Source organism: Pongo pygmaeus, chromosome 6 (assembly GCF_028885625.2).
Source record: "Pongo pygmaeus isolate AG05252 chromosome 6, NHGRI_mPonPyg2-v2.0_pri, whole genome shotgun sequence".
Lineage (NCBI taxonomy): Eukaryota > Metazoa > Chordata > Mammalia > Primates > Hominidae > Pongo > Pongo pygmaeus.
Window position 1 is genome coordinate 90,658,127 of NC_072379.2, and position 22,404 is coordinate 90,680,530.

At 38.9% G+C, this 22,404-nt stretch overlaps 1 protein-coding gene across 1 annotated transcript in view; it reads left to right on the plus strand.

The window, feature by feature from the left end:
• ABCB4 (ATP binding cassette subfamily B member 4) overlaps positions 1 to 22,404 on the plus strand; it is a 77,822-nt gene that overhangs the window by 35,705 nt on the left and 19,713 nt on the right. The window contains exons 14-20 of the mRNA XM_054496959.1: positions 262 to 432; positions 8,551 to 8,712; positions 13,172 to 13,342; positions 16,032 to 16,178; positions 17,856 to 17,960; positions 19,999 to 20,076; positions 21,437 to 21,520. Coding sequence (XP_054352934.1) covers positions 262 to 432; positions 8,551 to 8,712; positions 13,172 to 13,342; positions 16,032 to 16,178; positions 17,856 to 17,960; positions 19,999 to 20,076; positions 21,437 to 21,520 — 918 coding nt within the window. The remainder of the gene's footprint in view (positions 1 to 261; positions 433 to 8,550; positions 8,713 to 13,171; positions 13,343 to 16,031; positions 16,179 to 17,855; positions 17,961 to 19,998; positions 20,077 to 21,436; positions 21,521 to 22,404) is intronic.

Genomic DNA, 22,404 nt, shown 5'->3' on the forward strand with positions numbered 1-22,404 from the left:
TTGTCCAACTTTGCTAGATAAGTCCCCTGAATTACTCAGTTAGGGGTTAAAGGATTATAGCCTGGTAGATGATTAATATAAAATTTTATACAGAATGTGTCAGTTTTTTTTATAATTCAGAATTCATTTATCTTATCATACTTTATGATACATTAAAATAGTTAAGACAAAGCTCCATGTTGTCTTTATGTAGTTCTATAGAATTCCTAGCCTTTTTAAATTTAAGTTACTTCAAGAGCTGATCCATGTTTTCTGTGTTAGAAATTTGACACCCTGGTTGGAGAGAGAGGGGCCCAGCTGAGTGGTGGGCAGAAGCAGAGGATTGCCATTGCACGTGCCCTGGTTCGCAACCCCAAGATCCTCCTGCTGGATGAGGCCACATCAGCATTGGACACAGAAAGTGAAGCTGAGGTACAGGCAGCTCTGGATAAGGTCAGTAGACCCTAAAAAGCTGAAGGACCACCACATTGAAACCTATTGAAAATTCTTGCCAATGCTTCCGGAGTCTGGATTGAGAAACAGAAACATAGCAAATGAAGCTACCTCGTGGAGCTGTATTGATTTCTCCTTTCTGTCAGGTTACATTGTCTTCAGAGAGAGGTGAAGGGTACTGACTTGTTTTGACTATGGTGCAGTGAGCCCAGATCCAGGTCTGTACAACAAGCTATTTAGCTTTGTTTATTTCTTGCACATGGGCTATTGCAAGACTACTTTTGACCAAAAGTAGTCATGTTAAAATACATATATTTTTAAATCCGGTTACCCAGACACTGGTCCAGCTGAAAACTAATTCAGAATACTCACCCTATTTTGTAGGCAGTGACATCATCTTTATCTATTCATGTAGGTGACCAGGTGCTTTTCTGGAAATAAAGTTCAGCTCTGTACTTGTCTAAGCATATAAATAAGCAATTCATTTTAAGGGTGCTGAGTTCATCTGTCCAGCTCAGATATTTCTAAGTCTCTCATTAGCATCTTTACTAAGCTAAAGTGTCACAGGAAGGACCTTATCTTGGTACACTTTTGGGGGTAATGCTGATGTCATCTGTATTAACAACACAATGTAAATACCAGAGTCAGATGACACCGTAGAAATTAGTTTCAAACACATAAATATCATAAATATATTTGATTTAAGACAGTTTAGTAATAACATGTGCAAGTTCCTTAAGGAATTCTATCTGAACCACCTCTTACAATTTAAGAGACAAGCTGCACGAACCTTATTTTCTCAGGAAAATTTATATCTGAATCCTAAGTTAACATAACTCCCTTTTATGCTGTAAACTGTAGTTAATTAATGCCTCATGGTTTATCAGCTTAATATCTTGACTCTTTTTGTTGTTTTTTAAGACAGGGTCTTGCTCTGTCACCCAGGGTGGAGTGCAGTGGTGTGATCAGGGCTCCCTGCAGCCTCCACCTCCTGGGCTCAAGCCATCCTTCCACCTCAGCCTCCTGAGTAGCTGGTACTACAGGTGTGTGCCACCACACCTAGGTAATTTTTGTATTTTTGGTAGAGATGGGTTTTTTCCATGTTGCCCAGGCTGGTCTCAAACTCCTGAGTTCAAGTGATCATCCTGCCTCAACCTCCCAAAGTGCTAGGATTATAGATGTGAGCCACTGCACCCAACCAATATCTTGACTTATTTTATATAATTTAATAATGATTAATAAGACAATAATAATTATTCCTTACAAATTCTTGCACTAAATTATACTGCTTTTGTGTATATTAAATCATGATATTAAGGAGTCAAAATATAATGCATATGAGACTGGTATATTGTTGGTTATTCTGAAGTTACTTAAAGCAGTACATCATAAAGTAATACATGCATAAGTTAAACTATTCTAACTTAAAAATATAATTAGACATTCATGTATTGACATAGACATTTTAGAGTAAAGTCGGGTAGAATGAGAGATATATTTACCAAAAAATCAAAAACAAAAAAGAGTCCTATTCAGCCCTGGAGTCTAGGTTCCAATCATTTCCAGGATACAGATATTCAATATACAATATAGTTCTTGCTGTGCTAAAATAATAGAATTATTGGAGATGACCAGTATGTATTGTTTTTCCTAATATGACCTCTGCCAGAAAAACTGTGACCTTGCAAGTTTTAGTACATATTTGGACAAGTCAATTCATTCAATTTTAGCAGTCTCTTTGTGTTCTATAGGATCATAGCACACTCCTCAGTTGATAACCTTTTTTATATTTACTTTAAAAATAGCTGATGAACCACTCATAATTTTTTAAAGTCTCCAGGAAAAGCCATTAGCAGCTTAGGGTGATGGTTAGGAGCACAGGCTTTGATGCTAGGCTGGGATTGGAGTCCTGGCTCTGTTCTTTTCTAGCTGTGTCCTTGGGCACATTAACTAACCTCTCTAAGCCTGAGACATCTCTGAAGTAATGGGGGAAGAGGGGACAGAAATAGTATCATAGGATTATTTAAAGAATAACCAAGATACTGCATGTAAAGTTATTAGCACATGCCTAGCACATAGGAAACACTTGATATTGTTGGCTGCTGCTATTATTATGGTGATTACCATTACCAGGATTATTATTATTATTATTTTTTGGTTTTTAAATTGGTTACCTATTGCTACGTAACAAACTGTCTTAAGTCCAGGCTTAAAACAATTCAGTGTATTGGCTGAGTAGATCCTCTGTTCTTTCCACCTGAGCACATGGCTGCATTTACCTGGAGGGCTGGCTTCATTAAAATGGTCCATGGTGGCCTCACTCACACGCTGGCTGTTGGCTGGCCATCTCAATTCTCCATGTGACTTCTCACACTCATACAATAGGCTAACCTGGCTTCCTTACATGAAAGTTTCAGGGCAGTGTACCCAGAGAGCAAAGACTAATGTATGAAGTGTCCAGAGGATTAGACTCCAGAACTCATCTTGTTGGTCACAGCAAGTCACAGGCTAGCCCAGATTTGAGGAGAGATAACAGACTGTGCCTCTTAATGGGTGAGCAGTAAAAAATCTGTGACCATATTGAATCTTCTAAAGCATGCCCTCTGTCACAATTATTTACATTTCTTCCACATGTAAAAGAAGGTCACCTCTTCCTCAGACCCTCAAAATTTTCATATAGTGATAGCATCTGGCTCAAAGACCAGTATCTGAAGATCTGCATGTGGTCTAATACAGATGAGGGCCTTCATTTTCAGCTCACCTTGACCCAGAGATCTATGAAAAAGACAAGTTATCATCAACACATACTCTCAACATAGAGTGGTGGTGCAGAGACAGGATAATCATAGCAGATACTCGTTCAAAAAGGATGAGAATAGGAAGCTCATAGCAGTCCTTGGCCATAGCGATTCTGACATGCAGCCAGTTACCCCACTACTCCAGGGAAATGGGATGTTTCTTGATTAAGGCCTGATTCTGCTCCCCAGGAGTGGGTTCCCTAGTCCATTGTTCTCTTTAGTTCCAAGGTCTTTTACCTTCCCTCTGAGAGGGCTTTCCTTTTTCATAAGAAACGATCTGTATCTGCAGCTGAGTGGCTTTCTTAGCATGTTTCTGCCCACAGAAATTTGGGGCCCTTTTCATTTTGTTTTTTTTTCAGTCTCTTTTAGACGAAGCTGAAGGATTCTCTTAAAAACTTTGTGAGTTTACTTAGAATCTAGCTGTCATTTACTCAAGCCCCAGAAGTTATGCCTATATATTTTATTTTGAGACAGGCTCCTCTCTTCTTTGGGCTGCAAGTGAACCTGCCATCAGAAAACTCTTAAATCGTTTTTAAGGCTTTTTTTTTTTTTTTTTTTTTTTTTTTTTGTAGCTGAAAGTGTCTACTAGGCTCTGCCTAAAATCTTTCAGAGGTTTTTGCTAAAAATCTTACACCCACACACTCTGATTTTTGCCCTAATTTTATTGGATGACTAGCAACTTCATTTTCCAACTGAGTACTGGGGTCTGCTTTATTGTCTTTAAATTCTCCTTGTAACCAAGTAGCTCATTCTTTAGCTGATCATTCTCTTCCCAAACCTCATTGTACATAGCTAGGGGAATCCACTTGTCTCTCCTATGGTCTGTCTAGAGATGTCTGAAGTCTCCTCAGCCAGATGTACAGGTTCATTAAGTAAAATGTCTTTCTTCCAAGTCACTGCAGGAAATATTTTTGTCAAGTTTTCCAAGGTTACATAATGAAGGTACTCCTTTTCTATCCTCTAATAGCAATTTCTTTACTCTTCTTTCAGTCTCCACTAACAATATTATCACCTTCCTTTGAACCACCACCTACCACTCAATCCCAAAGCCAGTGTCACATGTTTTAGGTTTTTGGTTACAGCAGCATCCCAATCTAATTACTAATTTCCATATCAGTTGTTTTAAGCCAAGAATTTAGTGACTTAAATACAAACTTGTATTGCCCACAAATTTGTGGGTTGGTAAAGTGGTTTTTCTGTTGGTTTTGCCTAGTCTTATTTCAGCTCAGGGTCGCCTGGGCTGGAATATTCAAGGTGGCCTCACTCATGTGCCTGGCAGTTGGGGATGGCTGTTGCCTAAGGCAGGTTGCTTTTCCTCCCTGAAGCCAGTTATCCTTCAGGAGGCTAGAGAAACTTCCTTTCACTGAGGTTCCAGGGTAACATCCGAAGATGGCAAACAGACGAGCTGTGTGAGATCCCTTGAGGCCTGGGCTCCAGAAATTGTAGAAATCGATTTCTTTACATTTTCTTTGTCAAAACAAGTTACAGGGCCTGGCCAGATATGAGGAGGCAGAGAAATTGGCTCCACCTCTGTATAGGAGAAGCCGCAGAGTGTTGGTGGCCATATTAATCTGCCATAGTTGCTATGAAAATAGTTTATAATCTACACTAATTGGCTCCACACTGCAAGGTAACTATGCTAATATTTTTTACAGACAATAAACCATACCTTTAAAGATAAACCCTTTATTACTATGTCCCCAAAGATGATACCAATCGATCAGTTAGCCAGTCACTCTAACTTACAAGCCAACTCTCTTTTTAATGATGAAAAGTTGAATTTCATAAATTGTAGTCTTGCCTCTGAGGACCATAAGGATGTATCACTATTATATCTACTGTTATTTCACCCAATTACCCAACCTGGAAGAATAATATTTTTCTTTTGTGGATCCTTTATACGTTGATCAGTCCTTCCTTGTGTGGCAACAGCTTACTGTAGTTACCTACTTATTTTTATGCCTTCTCTTTCCTAGGAAGAATAAACCACCCCAGGAAGCAGAATTAATAAAAAGATTCATATTTGAATCTCTACAACAGCCCAGTGCCTTGCACATAGTGGAGGCTAAATAAATATTTACTAAATTGAATATGATGGCCCAGCTCATTGAGAAAATATGTCTACATTAAAATAATTTTTTTTGAGACGGAGTCTCGCTCTGTCTCCAGGCTGGAGTGCAGTGTTGTGATCTTGGCTTACTGCAACCTCCGCTTCCCAGGTTCAGGCAATTCTCCTGCCTCAGCCTCCTGAATATCTGGGACTACAGGCACATGCAACCACGCCCAGCTAATTTCTGTAGTTTTAGTAGAGATGGGGTTTCCCCATGTTGGCCAGGATGGTCTCAATGTCTTGATCTCGTGATTTGCCTGCCTCAGCCTCCCAAAGTGCTGGGATTACAGGCATGAGCCACTGTGCCTGGCCCTAAAATAAATTTTAATAGTGATGACCATATTAGCTTTTGACTCTACAGATAGCAACTATTTGTCAAAATAAATAAAATGCTATTAAATATAAGATCTTGAAGAAAGATAAAACAGCAGATTTTGTATTTTGACTCTTTTAAAGAAAGGCAATACAGTTTCATACCTACATGCACACTCCTGATCATGGTGTTATCATAGGAGAACAGGAAAAGAAACATAATGGTGGCCGGGTGTGGTGGCTCACACCTGTAATCCCATAACTTTGGGAGGCTGAGGCTGGCAGATCACGAGGTCAGGAGATTGAGACCATCCTGGCCAACATGGTGAAACTCCATCTCTACTAAAATACAAAAAAAAAAAAAAAAAAATTAGCCAGGTGTGGTGGCGGGCACTTGTAGTCCCAGCTACTGGGGAGGCTGAGGCAGGGTAATCGCTTGAGCCCAGGAGGTGGAGGTTGCATGAGCCAAGATCATGCCACTGCATTCCAGCCTGGCGACAGAGCAAGACTCCATCTCAAACAAACAAAAAAAAGAACGAAAATGGTGATTCTATGGTGATTCTTATAAAAAGATTCCAAAAGGTTTCATTTTGATGCTGTTTTACCAAAGTTCCAGAAAGGCTAGTAGATTAGTCCTCCCTTTGTTTAGGCCCGCCTTTCATCCCTGCACATCCTGAATTAGTCAAAGGTCTAAATTTCATAATAGCTAGTGTCCCTAAATCTAGGATATTTATTTGTCAATGTCCTGTCATCATCAGGGTGTCTGGGAGCTCTGAAAAAAAAAACAAACAAAAAAACAATTTTTTGTGTCAAAGCTCTACTTTGGCCAACTTCTCTTGGTCAAAGGTGACAGTTGCTTACTTCTAAATTGATGAACATATACTTTATTTCTTTTACATAGCAATCATTCACTCATACATCTGATTCCAATTCCTTTGTGTATATATGTTGACATATCATCAACCTATTATCATCATCATGATAATATAGTCATTGTTAGCAATTTATTCATCACTATTAGCATCATGAATATAATTACAGTAATCAAATTATTTTTTATATGCCTTATTATATAGGGACTAAACCCAGCTTCCATGTAAGTAAATATTTGTGAGTGCTTCTTTGGGGCTTATATACTAAACATCAAAGAATAGTCTTAAATGTTGTCCAAGAGAGCTGTGTTCTAGCCTCTCTCTCTTTTCAGTGATGTTTCTCTTTTATATTTACTTAAAAACAATTGATTCATCTGGATTTATTTTAGTGTAAGGACTAAAGTAGAAATACTACATTACTTTATTAAGTGGCTACACAATTGTTCCAATACCATTTATTGTATAATTCACCTTTTCTTTACCAATAGGTAGTACCATATTTATTGTAATTAAATTCTTAGATGGTTTATGTCTATTTCTGGACTCTCCATTTGGTTCTATTGATCAAATTACCCATTCACATGCTGTTTTTTCCTAGGTTTTACTATTTTAATTGCTGTAGCTTTTTATGTACTAATATCTGTTAGAGATATTTCCTTCTCATTACTCCTCTCATTAACTTCTTTTTCAGAATTTTCATGGCTATTTTTTAAAAATTGAGATACAAACCACATGCCATAAAACTCACCCCTTAAAAATATACAATTCCAGGGTTTTTAGAATATTCACAAGGTTGTGCAACCATCACCGCTATCGAATTCCAGAACATTTTCACCACCTCATTAAGAAACCAGTCACTCTGCATTCCACCCTCTCTCTAGCCCTTGGCAACAATGAATCTACCTTCTGTTTCTATGAATTTGCCTATTCTTAGATATCTCATATAAATAAAATCATACCACGTGTCATCTTTTGTGACTGGCTTCTTTCACTTAGCACAATGTTTTCAAAGTCCATCTATGTTGTGACGTGAATCAAAATGCATTCTATTTTATGGCCTAACAATATTCCATTGTATGGATATACCACATTTTAAATCTGTTTGCCAATTGATGAATATTTGGATTATTTCCACTTTTTGCCTATTATGAATCTAGCCTCTCATTTTTAATTTATATGTTAACCACTTAGGTGAATTAGACTATTCTCTAATAACCATCCTAATGATGTGGTTTGATTGTCTCAGAGTAGGAGTGATCTTAAGATATTGGGTAAAAGGGCTAATGAGTGTCAGAAAGAATAGCCATTATTAATGACATAATATCAATACTTTTATTGGCATTATCCAGAGTTTAAATGCCCATTTATAAATCCACCAAACAAACATATGAGGCCACTAAACTGAGACAGGTGATTTGTAGATTTTAGCATGCATAAAAATCACCTAGGGCACTTGTTAAAGAGCAGATTTACTTGCCTTACTCTAGAGATTATGCTTTGGATGGCTTTTGAACCATAATTTTAACTGTCCTGATCCCGAGGTGCATTTTCACCTAACTGCCTGCTTTCAGTTCATCAGAATTAGTTAATATCAGGCTCTTAAAAAGGGACCCTACAGCAGTGCTCTGGAAAAGGCTGTCACTTGGCAACAACTTCCCTAAAATATTTCTGGTAATGTCTCTAGCATTCCATATAACTTAGAGCTAGAGCTTCTCAGACAAGTGTGAAAACACTGAAGAAGGATCAAACCCTTATTTTTCTTAAGTAAACACTGACACTACCATAGGTTTCTGGAGAAATCATCCATCCTCCTACTGAAGGGGTTAGCCACTTGTCTGGTCCCAAACTCATCTGACTTTAATTTTTCATAAAAAGTGATGCCTTTGCCATAATCACACAGAGATCTGGAGTATAAACTACTCTCTAATCATCTACAAACAGCATTCATCCAAATGCTTAACTGTGCATGTTAATTGACAGTGTGCCAATACTGTAACCCTGATGCACCACATTTTTGTTCTTTTAGGCCAGAGAAGGCCGGACCACCATTGTGATAGCACATCGACTGTCTACGGTCCGAAATGCAGATGTCATCGCTGGGTTTGAGGATGGAGTAATTGTGGAGCAAGGAAGCCACAGCGAACTGATGAAGAAGGAAGGGGTGTACTTCAAACTTGTCAACATGCAGGTACTTGCTTTTCAGGAATTTTTTCTGCTATTTACTCCTCAATATAGTCTTCTTTAAATATTAAAATATGATCCAGTGAATGCTATACTGAGCAAGAAGAGACTTCAACAAGATGCCTAAAAGTGTATATCTGAGACTTTAAATCAGAATCTGTAAAGAGGTGGCAGGTGACAAAATAGGGGAAAGTGCCAAAAACATCATGGATATATTCCTTAGGACAGATTCCTAATTGCCTGGGGAATACGGTCAAACTAAAAGGTCCTTTCTAGCATGATGGGGTGATCAGAGTTTTGGGAATCAGAGGACGAGAGAAGTGTTTCACACTTGTCCAAGGAGTCCTGGCTCTGAGTTATATGGAATGCTAGAAACTTTACCAGAAACATTTTAGGGAAGTCATTGACAAGTGACAGCCTTTTCCAGAGCACTGCTGTAGGGTTCCTTTTGACCAGCCAGGATCTCTAGTGGTTGAGGGAGGTCTCATGTGATCTAATATTGTTTCCCAGGTGATCCTAATAAGACCATCATCAAGATTTGTGACTCTAGGAAGTGAATAGTTTGTCTTTTAAAAGGAAAGAGCAGGCTAGGTGCAGTGGCTCATGCCTGTAATCCCAGCACTTTGGGAGGCTGAGGTGGGCAGATCACCTGAGGTCAGGAGTTCAAGACGAGCCTGGCCAACATTGTGAAACCCCATCTCTACTAAAAATACAAAAATTAGCTGGGCATGGTGGTGCACGCCTGTAGTCCCAGCTACTTGGGAGGCTGAGGCAGGAGAATCACTTGAATCCGGGAGGTGGAGATTGCAGTGAGCTGAGACTACACCACTGCACTCCAGCCTGAGTGACAGAGTGAGACTCTGTCTCAGAGAAAAAAGAAAGAAAAGAGCAGTCATTCATTCTAGTTCCTAAAACAGATTATACTGATAACGACTGGTTTTTCTTATTATTAAGACATATTATTATACTCAGTCACTTGAGCAACATTGCAGAATAAATAACTTAAGAATATTTTATTCTATGAACGATTCTATTTGTGAAAGTATATACATTTGCTTTGATACAACTGTAATTACCATGTACACACATATTTTTGTTCTTTTTTCTTAACATTTCAGATATATGTCATCCACATACTATTATTTTAATGGTTGCTCAGAAGTTCATTTTATTAATGTGTGAAATTAGTCATTTTTCTAAAGTTAGATATTTGGTCTGTTTCCAGTATTTCTCTATTCTAAATATTGTCGCCGTGAGCACAAGTAGTTCAAAAAGGTTGTCAAAATTTTGCCTTGCTTTCTGACAAGTAACTTAACTCTTCTGAGCCTTCGTTTCTACGTTTACAATACCAAACCTACCATGAGAGGTTGCTATAAGTTTAGAAAAATAAACATCCAAATACTTGTGTACTAAAAACAACCCACTGAAATGTTTAAAAGGGTGGATTTTGTGATATGTTAATTATATTTTTAAAAAGCTGTTTTTCTTTTTTTTTTTTAAAAAAAGACCTGACACAAATTAGATGATGATAAATGGTGGTTACTAAAATTTGCAAATTCCCCCAAATGAAAATACCAAATGAAATGATGAAAAGTTTTATAACTCAGGCTTGCATTTGCCAGAGGGTATTCTCCAGTGGGGGGAATCAATCATAGTGTCTTTGCCGAATGCTACCATATGGCCTAGCCACCATGAAGGGTCTTTGTCATTTCACTAGTTAGGAATACATAAAATGTTACTTTAAATCCATTTTAGTTTTCATTTCATGAGTGGTTACCAAGCATCTGTGATTTTGCCCATAATGACAGGTTGAATCCTCAAGTAAGATAACCACTTGGCTGTCCTATTTTCATAAGCTCTTGTAAGAATGACCTCTGCTTCCATCAGGACTTGGATTGGGAGATGCTAAAGAGATACAGACAGCTCTGACCTTTCTATATCAAATTCCCAAGCTTACTTTCTTAGGAAAATGTGTACATTTGAAGACTGAACAGTGAGTGGTCTGGCATGATAGAAATCTGTCACCAACTAGACAATAGCTTTGAGCAAGTCATTTAACCAAATTGGGTTTTGTTATCCTCACTTGCTAAATGAGCAGGGGCTTGAGGTAAGATGACCTCTGATATTCTACCAGCTCTGGCATTCTGTGATTCTCAGCCCCTTTGAATGGTTCCACCTGGGTACCCCCACATTTCCCATTTCTGATTTGAGTTTTGCCCTCCCACTTACTTGGTGAGGCTGGAGAGATGAGGGAAAGACCCATTGTGAGCCTGAGAGTCAGCAGATGCTCAAGCTAATGCAGTACTCTTTTCTCAAGTCTCAAAGACCAACCTGGTTTTCATTCAACCTTGTTTTGGTGTTGTTTCTAACAAGTATCACTGCTTTTCCATTAGGTAGACTGTTGGCTCTTAGTTGTTTCTTTTAAGTGTATCTTAATTTTTTCTGATTATAAAGGTAATGCATTCTTTTTAAAAATCAAGCATTTTTTAAAAAATCCAAACATGTACATTCTAGAAACTTGAAAGTCATCATAAGCCAAATCCCTACAAATAGCCACTGATAGCCATTTCGTATTTATTTTTCATCTTTGCCAGCTTAAAAGAGTTAAACAGTACTTTCAAATTTAACTATTTATAAGATTGAGCATATTTCCACATTTTTATTGGCCATTCACATTTTTCTTCCTCTGTGAAAGTATTTGTTCCTGTATTAGAATATTTTTCTGTTGTGTTGTTCATAATATTCTCATTGATTTGTGAGAACTCTTTACATAAAAAGGAAATACACTCTTCTCTTGCATGTATTGGAGAGATTTTTTTTTCCTGCTTTGTTCCTTTCAATTTCACTTTGTTGTATTTGGCTGCCATAAAGAAGCTTTAAAATTGTATGTAATTAGGTTGTCAGTTTTTTCCTCCATGTCTTCAGGATTTGAGGTTGTTCTCCGAAAGGATATTCACCCCATTTCCTTTCAGCATTTATTGTTCTGCTCTTTTACAATTAAATCTTTAAGACAACTGAAGTATATCTGGGTGGAAGAAATGAGGGCTATTGGTTTTAAATAGATACTTTTTAACACCTGGTGGAAAAGTGGCTATCTTGGCTTGGAGCTCAATGACCTTTCAGCTGAAGCACCCAACACCAACTGAGTGTTTTAGGTCAGGCACAGAAAAAATATTATGAAAGAGACAGGTAATGTTCATTTGGTCATAGAAGGAAGCTAAAATCTGAATGGGCTTATTGGAAGAACTGTCCATTGAGATGGACCTCTTGATAGCATGGATAAGATTACAAAAAGAGGAAAAGTTCTGGAGAGGTAATTCATGAGAGGTGGTCTGGTTTGACTTGCCATGAGCTAGATTTTTGGAGATCCAGGCTTGGGCAGGTAGTGGGAAGCTGGGGATGATTTTGAGCTGCCTTTAGGAAGATAAATCTGGTAGCAGTGTGGGAACAGATGGCAGTGAGAATGCAAGGGATCAATTACAAAGTCTGTAGCCTAGGTTGGTTTTTGTTGAGAGATGGTATAAAATTGATTCAGTAATGAGCAAATAAGGAAGTCCACCAAGCAGAATATATCACTGCAATGTGGTTCAAGGCAATATATAAGCACATGGGCAGTGTTCTGTCAGATGTTGAATGAGCAACTGGAAAACTAAGAGATCATGATTGGCTATTGTATGTACAGTAAGGCACTAGCCAAAGGACTGGGTTCAGGGCAGGTCTTGAAGGGAGGAGCAAGAACAAGACACTACTACAAGGACTAAGACCCTGAACAAACTATTAAGATGTGTAGTTGGACATGGAGGAAGCAAATAGGGAACCAGACCAAAGTCCAACTCCAGCAGGGCTTGATGTTCCCTCACCCTTACTAGGCAGTGAACTAGAAGTCCTTAGATCACCACCCCCACCCCCATTCCCATTAAAAAGAGAACTGATCTCACAGCCAGCAATGAGGCTGAGCCTGCATGTTGGGTCTCGTGGGCCGAGGTGTGCATCAGAGCAGGACTGTCAGGAAGGAAGATGACCATACTCAGCCAGTCGAGGAAGACAGTCTTACCTCCCATGGGTAGTGACCAGGGCCTTTGATTCAGCTTTCCTTGTTTGTAGCTTTAAAAACAAGCCCTTGGTAGTGTTTCCATGTAGTCCTCTTCCCTTTCTTGGTGGCCATGACTTGTTCCCTGCATTATTGCATATTAAGTAAATTCCTATATACCTTCTGGATTACAAAAAGTGTGTCTTTAAATTTTTAGAAAATATTCTTATACTCCAATTTTCTTATTGTTCAAATTGAATTTAACCTTTCTATATAGTTTTCTAGCTATCCTTGATTGAGAAGCAGTTAGGAAATCTGAAAAGTTTGATACATGTAATATTCCAAATTGCTTTATGGTTCTAAACTTGGAGGTTACATCCATTTGGAGACACACACACACACACACACACACTTTAATGTCTTGATATTCTTTCAGACATCAGGAAGCCAGATCCAGTCAGAAGAATTTGAACTAAATGATGAAAAGGCTGCCACTGGAATGGCCCCAAATGGCTGGAAATCTCGCCTATTTAGGCATTCTACTCAGAAAAACCTTAAAAATTCACAAATGTGTCAGAATAGCCTTGATGTGGAAACCGATGGACTTGTAAGTTGTTTTTCACGTAAATTAAGTCTTTTACTTTGTAGTTTTGCTACAATTGTTGAAATTCTTAGCCTTGCAAATATTTTTCAGGCACGGATGACTGCTACTATGAGCCATACTCTTTGTAAAGAAAAAAGTTTTCAAATTTTAAATGTATTTGACAATGAATTGAAATCAGTTCCAATTATAAATGGATTTTCAAGGGAAAAAAATACAGAAATGTAGTCTTTATGCTGAGATGCTTAATATTAAAATTAAATTTGACATTCATCTTTGAGGTCCAGAGGTAATAAGACTGGTCCAAAACGAGAGGCCCTGATATTTGCATACTCTATTGGGTAGGATTATATTTGATTATCTATATTAGGAAACCCAGAATAGCATCCGTTTAAGCAAATTAAGAGTTTTTATTTCTGTTTCACATACCAAAATCTGAGAGGTGAAAAACCCAGGGCTAGAACAGTAGCTCCACAGTCCCCATAGACACAAGCTCCCTTCATCTTTATCTGCACTACCCTGGCATCAGGTTTCCATCCTCAGGGTCACTTATGATCTAAGGTGGCTCCTGAAGCCCTACCTATCACATATGTGGTCCAAGCAACAGGAAGAAACAAAGAGGTTTTCCAGAATTCCCACACAATACTATTACTTATAAGTCATTGGTCATAATTCAATCACATGACCATACTTAGCAATGAGTATGGAAAATTCAATTTTTGTTGTTGTTGTATGCATTGACATTCTAGATTAGATTGGAATTCTCTTACTTAGTAAAAGAGGAGAATGGTGAGAAATAGCAACGTTGGATTTAGGAGATTATTAATTCCAGTTAACAAATAATTTTATTTTTTTATTTTTAATTTTATTTTTTGAGACAGAGTCTTGCTGTGTTGCCCAGGCTGAAGTGCAGTGGTGCAATCTTGGCTCACTGCAACCTCCACTTCCCGGGCTCAACTGATTGTCCCACTTCAGCCTCCTGAGTAGCTGGGACTACAGGTGTGTGCCACCACACCTGGCTAATTTTTTTGTGCTTTTTGTAGAGACGAGGTTTTACCATGTTGCCCAGGCTAGAACAAATAATTTTATCATACAGAGGGAATCCATTACAAAAAAAAATTTCCTTATTTCAAGATATAGTTTTGATATATTTTGATGTTATTTGTTGATGAAGACTGAGTTTATTTTCACTCTTGTGTTGGCCTGAGAAAACTAATTCTACCAATAATTCATTGCATCTGTTTTTATCTGTGCACACTATTACTGCAGAAATTACAAGGACTCTCTTAGAGGTCTTAATCTTGGTATATTTATAGAAAGAAGAATAATAATTGTACCATTTTGGAGCTTCATTATTATAAGTAAGATAAGCAATTTCCCGTCTTTTGGCTATGAAATTATCCACTTTTCATTTCCTCATTTATTTTGAGAGTTATTTTGCTATCTGTTTAAACTCCAGTATTTTACGGGAGCACGTCTCTTGAAGAAATGCACAGAGAAGAGGGGGAGGCGGGAAATGCTGCAATCAACAAGATTGTCCCAAGTACCATCATAGGGAGAAAACAACATGCCAAAGGAGAGGGAGAGATTAAGTCTGATTAGAGGGACCTGTTTGTGTGCTGAAGAGCAGTAACCAAAGAAAAAGATTCATTCATTATGCTGGAGATAGGGACTTAAAGATAATGTTAACTAGGGAAGAAAAAAAACCCTGAAATACAGAAAAAATGGGTAATTTGAAAGAAGGCTCAGTAGAACCTACTTCTATATTCTCTGTTTTATAGAGATATAAATACAACCTTTCTCAGTGACCTCAAGCTTTTGGGATTCCATAGTCACCTCTGTCTCAAGTTTAATGTTAAACTGCTTCTATCATCAGAACATTCTTTATGAGACCTAAATCCTGCATGCTTGGCCAGACATTTAATTAAACATTTGCTGAGAATCTTATATGTGCCAGGAATTGGACTACTTTCTAGGAATATAAAGACATAATCTTTACCTTAAAAAAAAGTTACATACTAGAAATGGAGATATGTAAACAAAAAAATCACAAACAAGCTAAGCTATGAAATCAGAGAAGTCTGCACAGGGAAAAGTGTGATAAGAGAAAAGAAATGTAATTAATTTGGTTTTGTGAGTTGGAACTATGGCACAGAAAAGGCAAGGTTTTGGGGTGAGGAGGCTAAGCCCATGTTCTCCAGTTAGTAATGGTTTCCTACATTTGCAAAGATGTTTATCCATCTACTCAGGTGTATTGTCTCATTTGACCCAGATATCATCCCTGTTAGAGAGGCAGGACTGTATCATAATATATGAGAAAACTGAAGCTCAGCTCATGTGGTCCAGCCATGACTGTCACACCAACACAGTGTTGTGTAACTCCAGAGCTGGATGCCAAGGTATTTGTGCCCAGATCCTGCTACCTCGCAGTCTGCTGAGGCCAGAATAGGCACGGGCTAAGCACCCCATGAAGGTTGTTTCTTGACTGAACAACCCATACTCAGCTTATGATGTGTAATCAGTAAACATTGTTAACATATTATAATATACTGTCCTACTCTCTAGTAGTTTGCTTGTCATTCTCTGCACCTAGTTTGCGAGTCCCTTGAGGGCAATGGCCATACCTTTTCTATGTCTACAGACTCTGGTAACTGTTGTGTCATCACCAGTTTGCCCTGATGTTTATATGTTCTAGGAAGCAAATGTGCCACCAGTGTCCTTTCTGAAGGTCCTGAAACTGAATAAAACAGAATGGCCCTACTTTGTCGTGGGAACAGTATGTGCCATTGCCAATGGGGGGCTTCAGCCGGCATTTTCAGTCATATTCTCAGAGATCATAGAGGTAAGTTTGCAAACATCACATAACAGCCTGAATTAAATCAATTCATCAGCTGCTGCTTCTCCCAACCTCACTGACTGGCTCCATTCTGGGATTAAGCAGCCTTAAATTAAACTAAGCCAAAGTCCTTAAATCCCTTTTGAGAAAGCTGTGAGGGAAAAGATAAGTAGCCTTTGAATCACTCTAACTTATGATATTAATGAAATTATAAAATGTAAAGTCAATGAAGAAGGCATTCTAATGAGCTCTCTTCATTTGGTGAAACTGGTGTCAGACAATGATCCCCAATCTGTTTGTGTAGAGAAGCTGGTACACGTCGCACAGTGAGGTGGAGAGAGAGTGGAGCAGGGAGGGGTTAAAGTCATAGAGTTTAATAAGAGTCCAGGCACTGGGTATAGACTGGCCTCACCACTCAATAGCTCTTGGAACCTCAGTTTCTTCATCTATACAGTAAATCTACCTCATAACATGGCTAAGGATTAAGAGATTATGTAGGTAACTATCTGGAAAGCATTTAAGAGTGTGTGCCTTGTAGTAAGTACTCAAAAAGTGATAGCCACCCCATTTTAGCAATCCTTCCAAGGCTTGGGGAGTCCAAGACTAAGAAAGAAAACATACTAGCCAATCATTCAATTAATTGGGGGATATTTAAAGGAAGTTATCACAAATATAAAGCCTCCATCAATTCCATGAAATCCAGAATTCATATTCTACAATTTTAGTCAAGCTGTAACGTTATTGGACTTTGTTGTTGAGGATAAATAATTCTCCATCATGTTACAAGTTTATTATTTTTGTGATATTGGACATTGATCCACAATTAAGACCACAAGCCAAAAAATAAATAAATTAGAAAAGATCCTCCTCCAAATCTTTTAAAGTTTCAAAACAAAGCAAGCTCTGGCTGTCTTGCAATTCAAGGCAATGTGTACTATATATTTTGGGGCATCTGTTTGCCTAGTGCTGCTCCAGGCACTGGAGATACAGTGGTACACAAATAAACCAAGCTGTGTCCTCAAACAGCATGGTTTCTGTCGGGGAAGACATGCAACAGACAAACAAAAAAATAACCCCACAAACATGTAACGTGTTGAGGGGTAACAAGTGTTTTAAAAGATGGGTAGGGTAATAGAGAGGTGTTAGCTGGGGGTGCTGTTTCAGACAGGATGCTCAGGAAAGGCCCTTCTGGGTGGAAGCCTGACGGAATGAGAAGTGGAGGGCTGGGGCAGAGAGGAGTCACAGGGAGCAAGGGACATATAGGAAGAGGAACAAACGCTAAAATGTGCAACCACTCACAGTCCATATGCAGTATGTCAACCTGTGTTAATAACCATTCAGTCAGAAAGTAGAATAGAGATTACCAGGAGCTGGGAGGAGGAGGGAATGGGGAGTCATTGTAATGGTATCAAGTTTGGGAAGTTTGGGAAGGCAAAAAGTTCTGTAGATGGATACTGGTGAAGGTTGCACAACAATGTGACTGTACTTAATGCCACTGAATTACACACTTAAAAATGGTTAAAATGGTAAATTTTGTGTTATGTATATTTTACCACAATTACCAAAACCCTACATATTTGAAGTCTAGTTTTAAACATGTGACACTCAAGCCACTATTTATGAGAGGAATGAACAAGGGTCAATTATGTAATCCAAGTGGGCGTTTTAAATATTCTTTTGTAGATTTTTGGACCAGGCGATGATGCAGTGAAGCAGCAGAAATGCAACATATTCTCTTTGCTTTTCTTATGTCTGGGAATTATTTCTTTTTTTACTTTCTTCCTTCAGGTAGGTACCCATGATTTGCCTTTCTCATCAAGTTTATAATTTAATTAGAGAAATTAAATTAAACCTAATGGAGCTTCCAAATTCTTACAGTGAAATAAATTGCAAACATGATTGGCATAAGGCTCTGCTGGAGGGTAGACTCCTTATCAGGGGGAACTGTGACTTCCCTGTGTCCTAAATTATATTACAAGTTTTCCCTCAGCAAACATTCATTACCAAGGACAAGAGACCTCAGTTTACTGCAGAACATAAGAGTAACTTAAATTCAAAGGTTGGGAACTGGGAAAGTACAGTCCAATAGCATTCTCTTTTCTGTTGTTACTCTTTATAGAATATCAAGTAACTTCTCTGATCTTTTCCTACTTAATTGATGAACTATTTGAAAGAACATAATATTTTGCATTCTAATGTTGTAGACCTGGCCAAAATAAACTAGTCAAACTCTCTAATTGTACTTTTCTACCCAGTTAGACTTCTCTGTAATTTATTTTGTCTCTTTAACCCAGTGGGCACCACATAGGCCTTTCAAATATAATACAATCCATCAAGTCAGCAAAATAGTGTTTCCTAGTCATGCCAGCATGCTTCTCTTTTATTATTGTTGAACCAATGGCAAAGTAAACCAAGTTTTTTATTTAGAAATCATTGCCCTACTAGACGCAATCAATGATCTGATCCAGCCCCAATCCCTGGCATGCTAGGGAGTGCAGCTAGAAAATGTGTTTCAGGGGCCGCAGGAACAGTGGGCTGATGCATAGAACCTGTAGCAATCTGCCAGCAAATGGAGGGGGAGGGCAGTCTGGTCCTGGACAAGGAACACCTGGGGCCAATTCACCGGGTACACTGATCATCCATCCCCCTGGCTTAGTAAACAGTTCTGATGTGCACTCCCCCGTGTGCCCTCGGCACGGCTACCCCAACACTCACACTGTGGCTGGAGACTCACACATCCCAGAAGTAAGCCCACTTCTGGATATCTGGACTCCTCTCCAGTTTGGATGTGGTAATTAGAAAGTAGGAAATTGTACCAAAGAGGCTGGGGAAGGAAGAGTACCCTGATTGTGCCCCAATCTGAGTGCAGGTGGAGCTGTGACCAGGAACCAGCATACTTATTTGGATCTTGTTTCTAAGGACATCCTTCCTCTACACTGCATGAGCCAAAATGAATTCCTGTGTAGGACTTTGTTACTTCTGTATTAAACTGGTTTATTGGAAGTAGTAGGAACACACTGAATGTTGTAGTTAAACACAGTATCTTTGTCACTGAGATGTTGTCCTTCAAAGTTTTGAAAAATAAACCTATTTAGAATGGTTTAGAAGCCAGAACTGGACACCTTTAAGATTTTTGGCCTTTGATTCTAATGCATACTGATGATTTTGCAGTACATGAATTTGATGTGGGGGCTTTGAATTCGTATTTGGTCCTGGACTTTTGTTATTTAAATAGTTAACATACAAATAATGTAAAATCAATGTGAATATATGCACCTGTGTCAGAATACTAGCAACTGTTACCCACACAACGGGCAGGTTTGGTCACTTGGTGGGTTTCAACCCAATGACCACATCAAGGAGGATTTAGCAAAGGAATTTGATAACTTGTCACAAGTGAGGAGCTCATAGAGCATAGTTCCCAAAGCAGTATCTCCCCAAACTGGAGGCTGGGTCAGATTTTATAGGCGTATGGTAATGAAGTGTGATCTGATTGGATCTTGCAATGACGTGATGCTGGGAAGCACCATCTGACTGGATCCTGCCATGGGATGGTGTCAGAGCTCAATCTGATTGAATCCTGCATCCTGCCATGTGGTGTCTGCTTCTTAATTCAGTCCCTGATTCTTGGTTCGGAGCACTTAGGTTCCTGCTATGGTTGCATGCTTGATTCATCTGGGGCTGCTCAGGTTATTAACATGACTTGAGGATCTGTGGCAACTGTAAAACAACTCATAACTTTGCTACATAAAAGTTGAACATGATTGGTCTGGTGCAATTACATACATAAAGATCAAAAGAGACCATAGCCTTTTTTCTTAACCAGGGTTTCACGTTTGGGAAAGCTGGCGAGATCCTCACCAGGAGACTGCGGTCAATGGCTTTTAAAGCAATGCTAAGACAGGTAGGAGTGTGTGCTGGAGAATGCCTTCTGATGTTTCACATTTCTTCCATATTAAGCTTCTTACTGTTCTTATTGGTATGTCGATATGCATGTTTTCCCCCCAGGGTATTCATGCAAGGATGGGGCAAAGTCCTGCAAATTGTCCTGGTCCTTCAAGAGCTAAAGACCTCTCATGGTTTTTTGTTTTTTTTCATAGAAATAGGCTTTATTTGGGTAGCTTTGGCTTATTCTGTAATTATCTCTCTCCATGTAGACACTATCATTTCGAAGACCTGTATCTCTTTTCTGGATCCTGTGCAGGCCCTGGTGAGTCCATTGAGACTCCAGGATGTCTTTAAACCAAGAAAAAGCTAGTTGGTAGCATTTAATCTCATGTACCACAATCTACCATACTGACTGTAGGTATCCTCAAATGTTAATAATTGAGTTTTGTTTATTTCTTATTTGAGGTCTATTTTCACATTAATTCACTTGTTTGTTTATTCAAACATTACTTATCATGTACCAGACACTGTGCTGGTGGCTGGTACTGTGCAATCCATTATTTGCTCTCCTGGTAAGTTCACATTCTAGTGCATGACATAGGAAAATATGCAAACATGAATTATCTATTTTTATAGAAAATGCCTAAGAGAGGGCCAGAATATTATCCATTCAATTGACGGGAACTGATTACATTTCTGTTCACAAACGGGCACATAGTAGGTAGTATATTCTGATTAAATCTGTTTACAAATCCTATTTCAGTATCTCCTAAACTCTTGCTATGCAGGAAAAAGTATTTTATGTGAAGGTAAAAGATGCCATGGATGAGTAGCTTACAATTAAAATCAAGTCTCAGACATGCTTCTTTTTTTATCCCTGTGGCTAACTGGAGATCAGACACACTTTTAATCAGTGTTTAAAAAAAAAATCAAACAAAAGCTTGGTGAGAAACCAGGGCTTATTTTCTCCTGCCTAGAATCTATCAGAACAACATGTTTAAGACAGCTCCACCACCCTTTATGAGAGACAACACCATATCAGGGCAGAAGTGTCCATAGTGAAAGATGTGATGATTGGGTGAATGGAATGCCCACCAGCCTCCCAGCCTTGGGCAGAGCTGGCAAAGAGCATGGCAGCCATCTGGGTGAGCCCTGCCCCACTAGACCAGAGATGTTCTCCCTGCTACCACAGAGCAGTCAGGAAGCTGGGTTCTGCTAGATTTTGGGGGTGTGTGCTCAGAGCAAGGCCAGGGACTCTACAGTGCATATGAGGTCTCCCCTAAATTTCCTCAGCATTGGAGCTTTGGGAGGCTTTGTCTGGTTTTCTTTGCTTGTTTTAATTTTGAACTAATATAAAGGTGTATTTTATGCCATAGGACATGAGCTGGTTTGATGACCATAAAAACAGTACTGGTGCACTTTCTACAAGACTTGCCACGGATGCTGCCCAAGTCCAAGGAGTATGTAGACTGCACTCTACTTGTATTTTTTTACATAACATGGTTTTAGATAAGCATATAGCATACGCGCACTTGTTAAGATGCTTCCAGCTAGAAATAGCAGAAAGCTCAAATCAAAACTGTTGTAAACAATAAGCGGAAGATTAAACTTCAAGGTTGATTGACCCACTGCCCCCTCCAGATTTAATCCAGAATCCAGGTTCCCATCATTGCCTTTGGCTTTATCCCAAGGCTGATTCCCTGCAGTCACAGGATGGCTGCTAATAGTAATTAGAACTACAAGCTTCCTTATTTCCCATCCAGTGAAAGAGAGCACACACCTCTACTTCAACCACCAAACAAAACCCTTTGCTGAAATCTAATTCGTGCTAATTTGGGTCACATGCACCACCCTGAACCACTGTCTCCAGGGGACGGTGGTTTTCTGAGTGGCCTACCTCCCCACCCCTTTAGCGGAGGTGGGTTACTTTAAAGCTCACTGCTTCCACACAACAGGAGAAGGAGGAATGGATGCAGAGAGCCGACTGCAATGTTGCTACAGCCACCTTTGTTTTCTGAGTGGTACAACACTAATTCATCCTTATATGTGCTTTGTGGTGGATTGTCTCTTAGGACACAAACCCTTTGTAACAACAGATGGTCTCTTTCCCTTTTACACTTTTGAATTAAATGGTCTTTAAAATTACCCAGGTACATTGGAGTTAGTTTCCTCTTTGAACATTGTGTCTATGAAAAAATACATGCACCCCCAGTGCCCATCCACAAAGCAGAGAAGTTGATTACTTGGTTCTAGAATGTTGGTTCAGGTGGGCAGGAGAGGAATGAGAGTGTAAAGCCACAATGAAGAAAAGTCTGCAGAGCTTCATGAGTTAAGCACAGGTGTT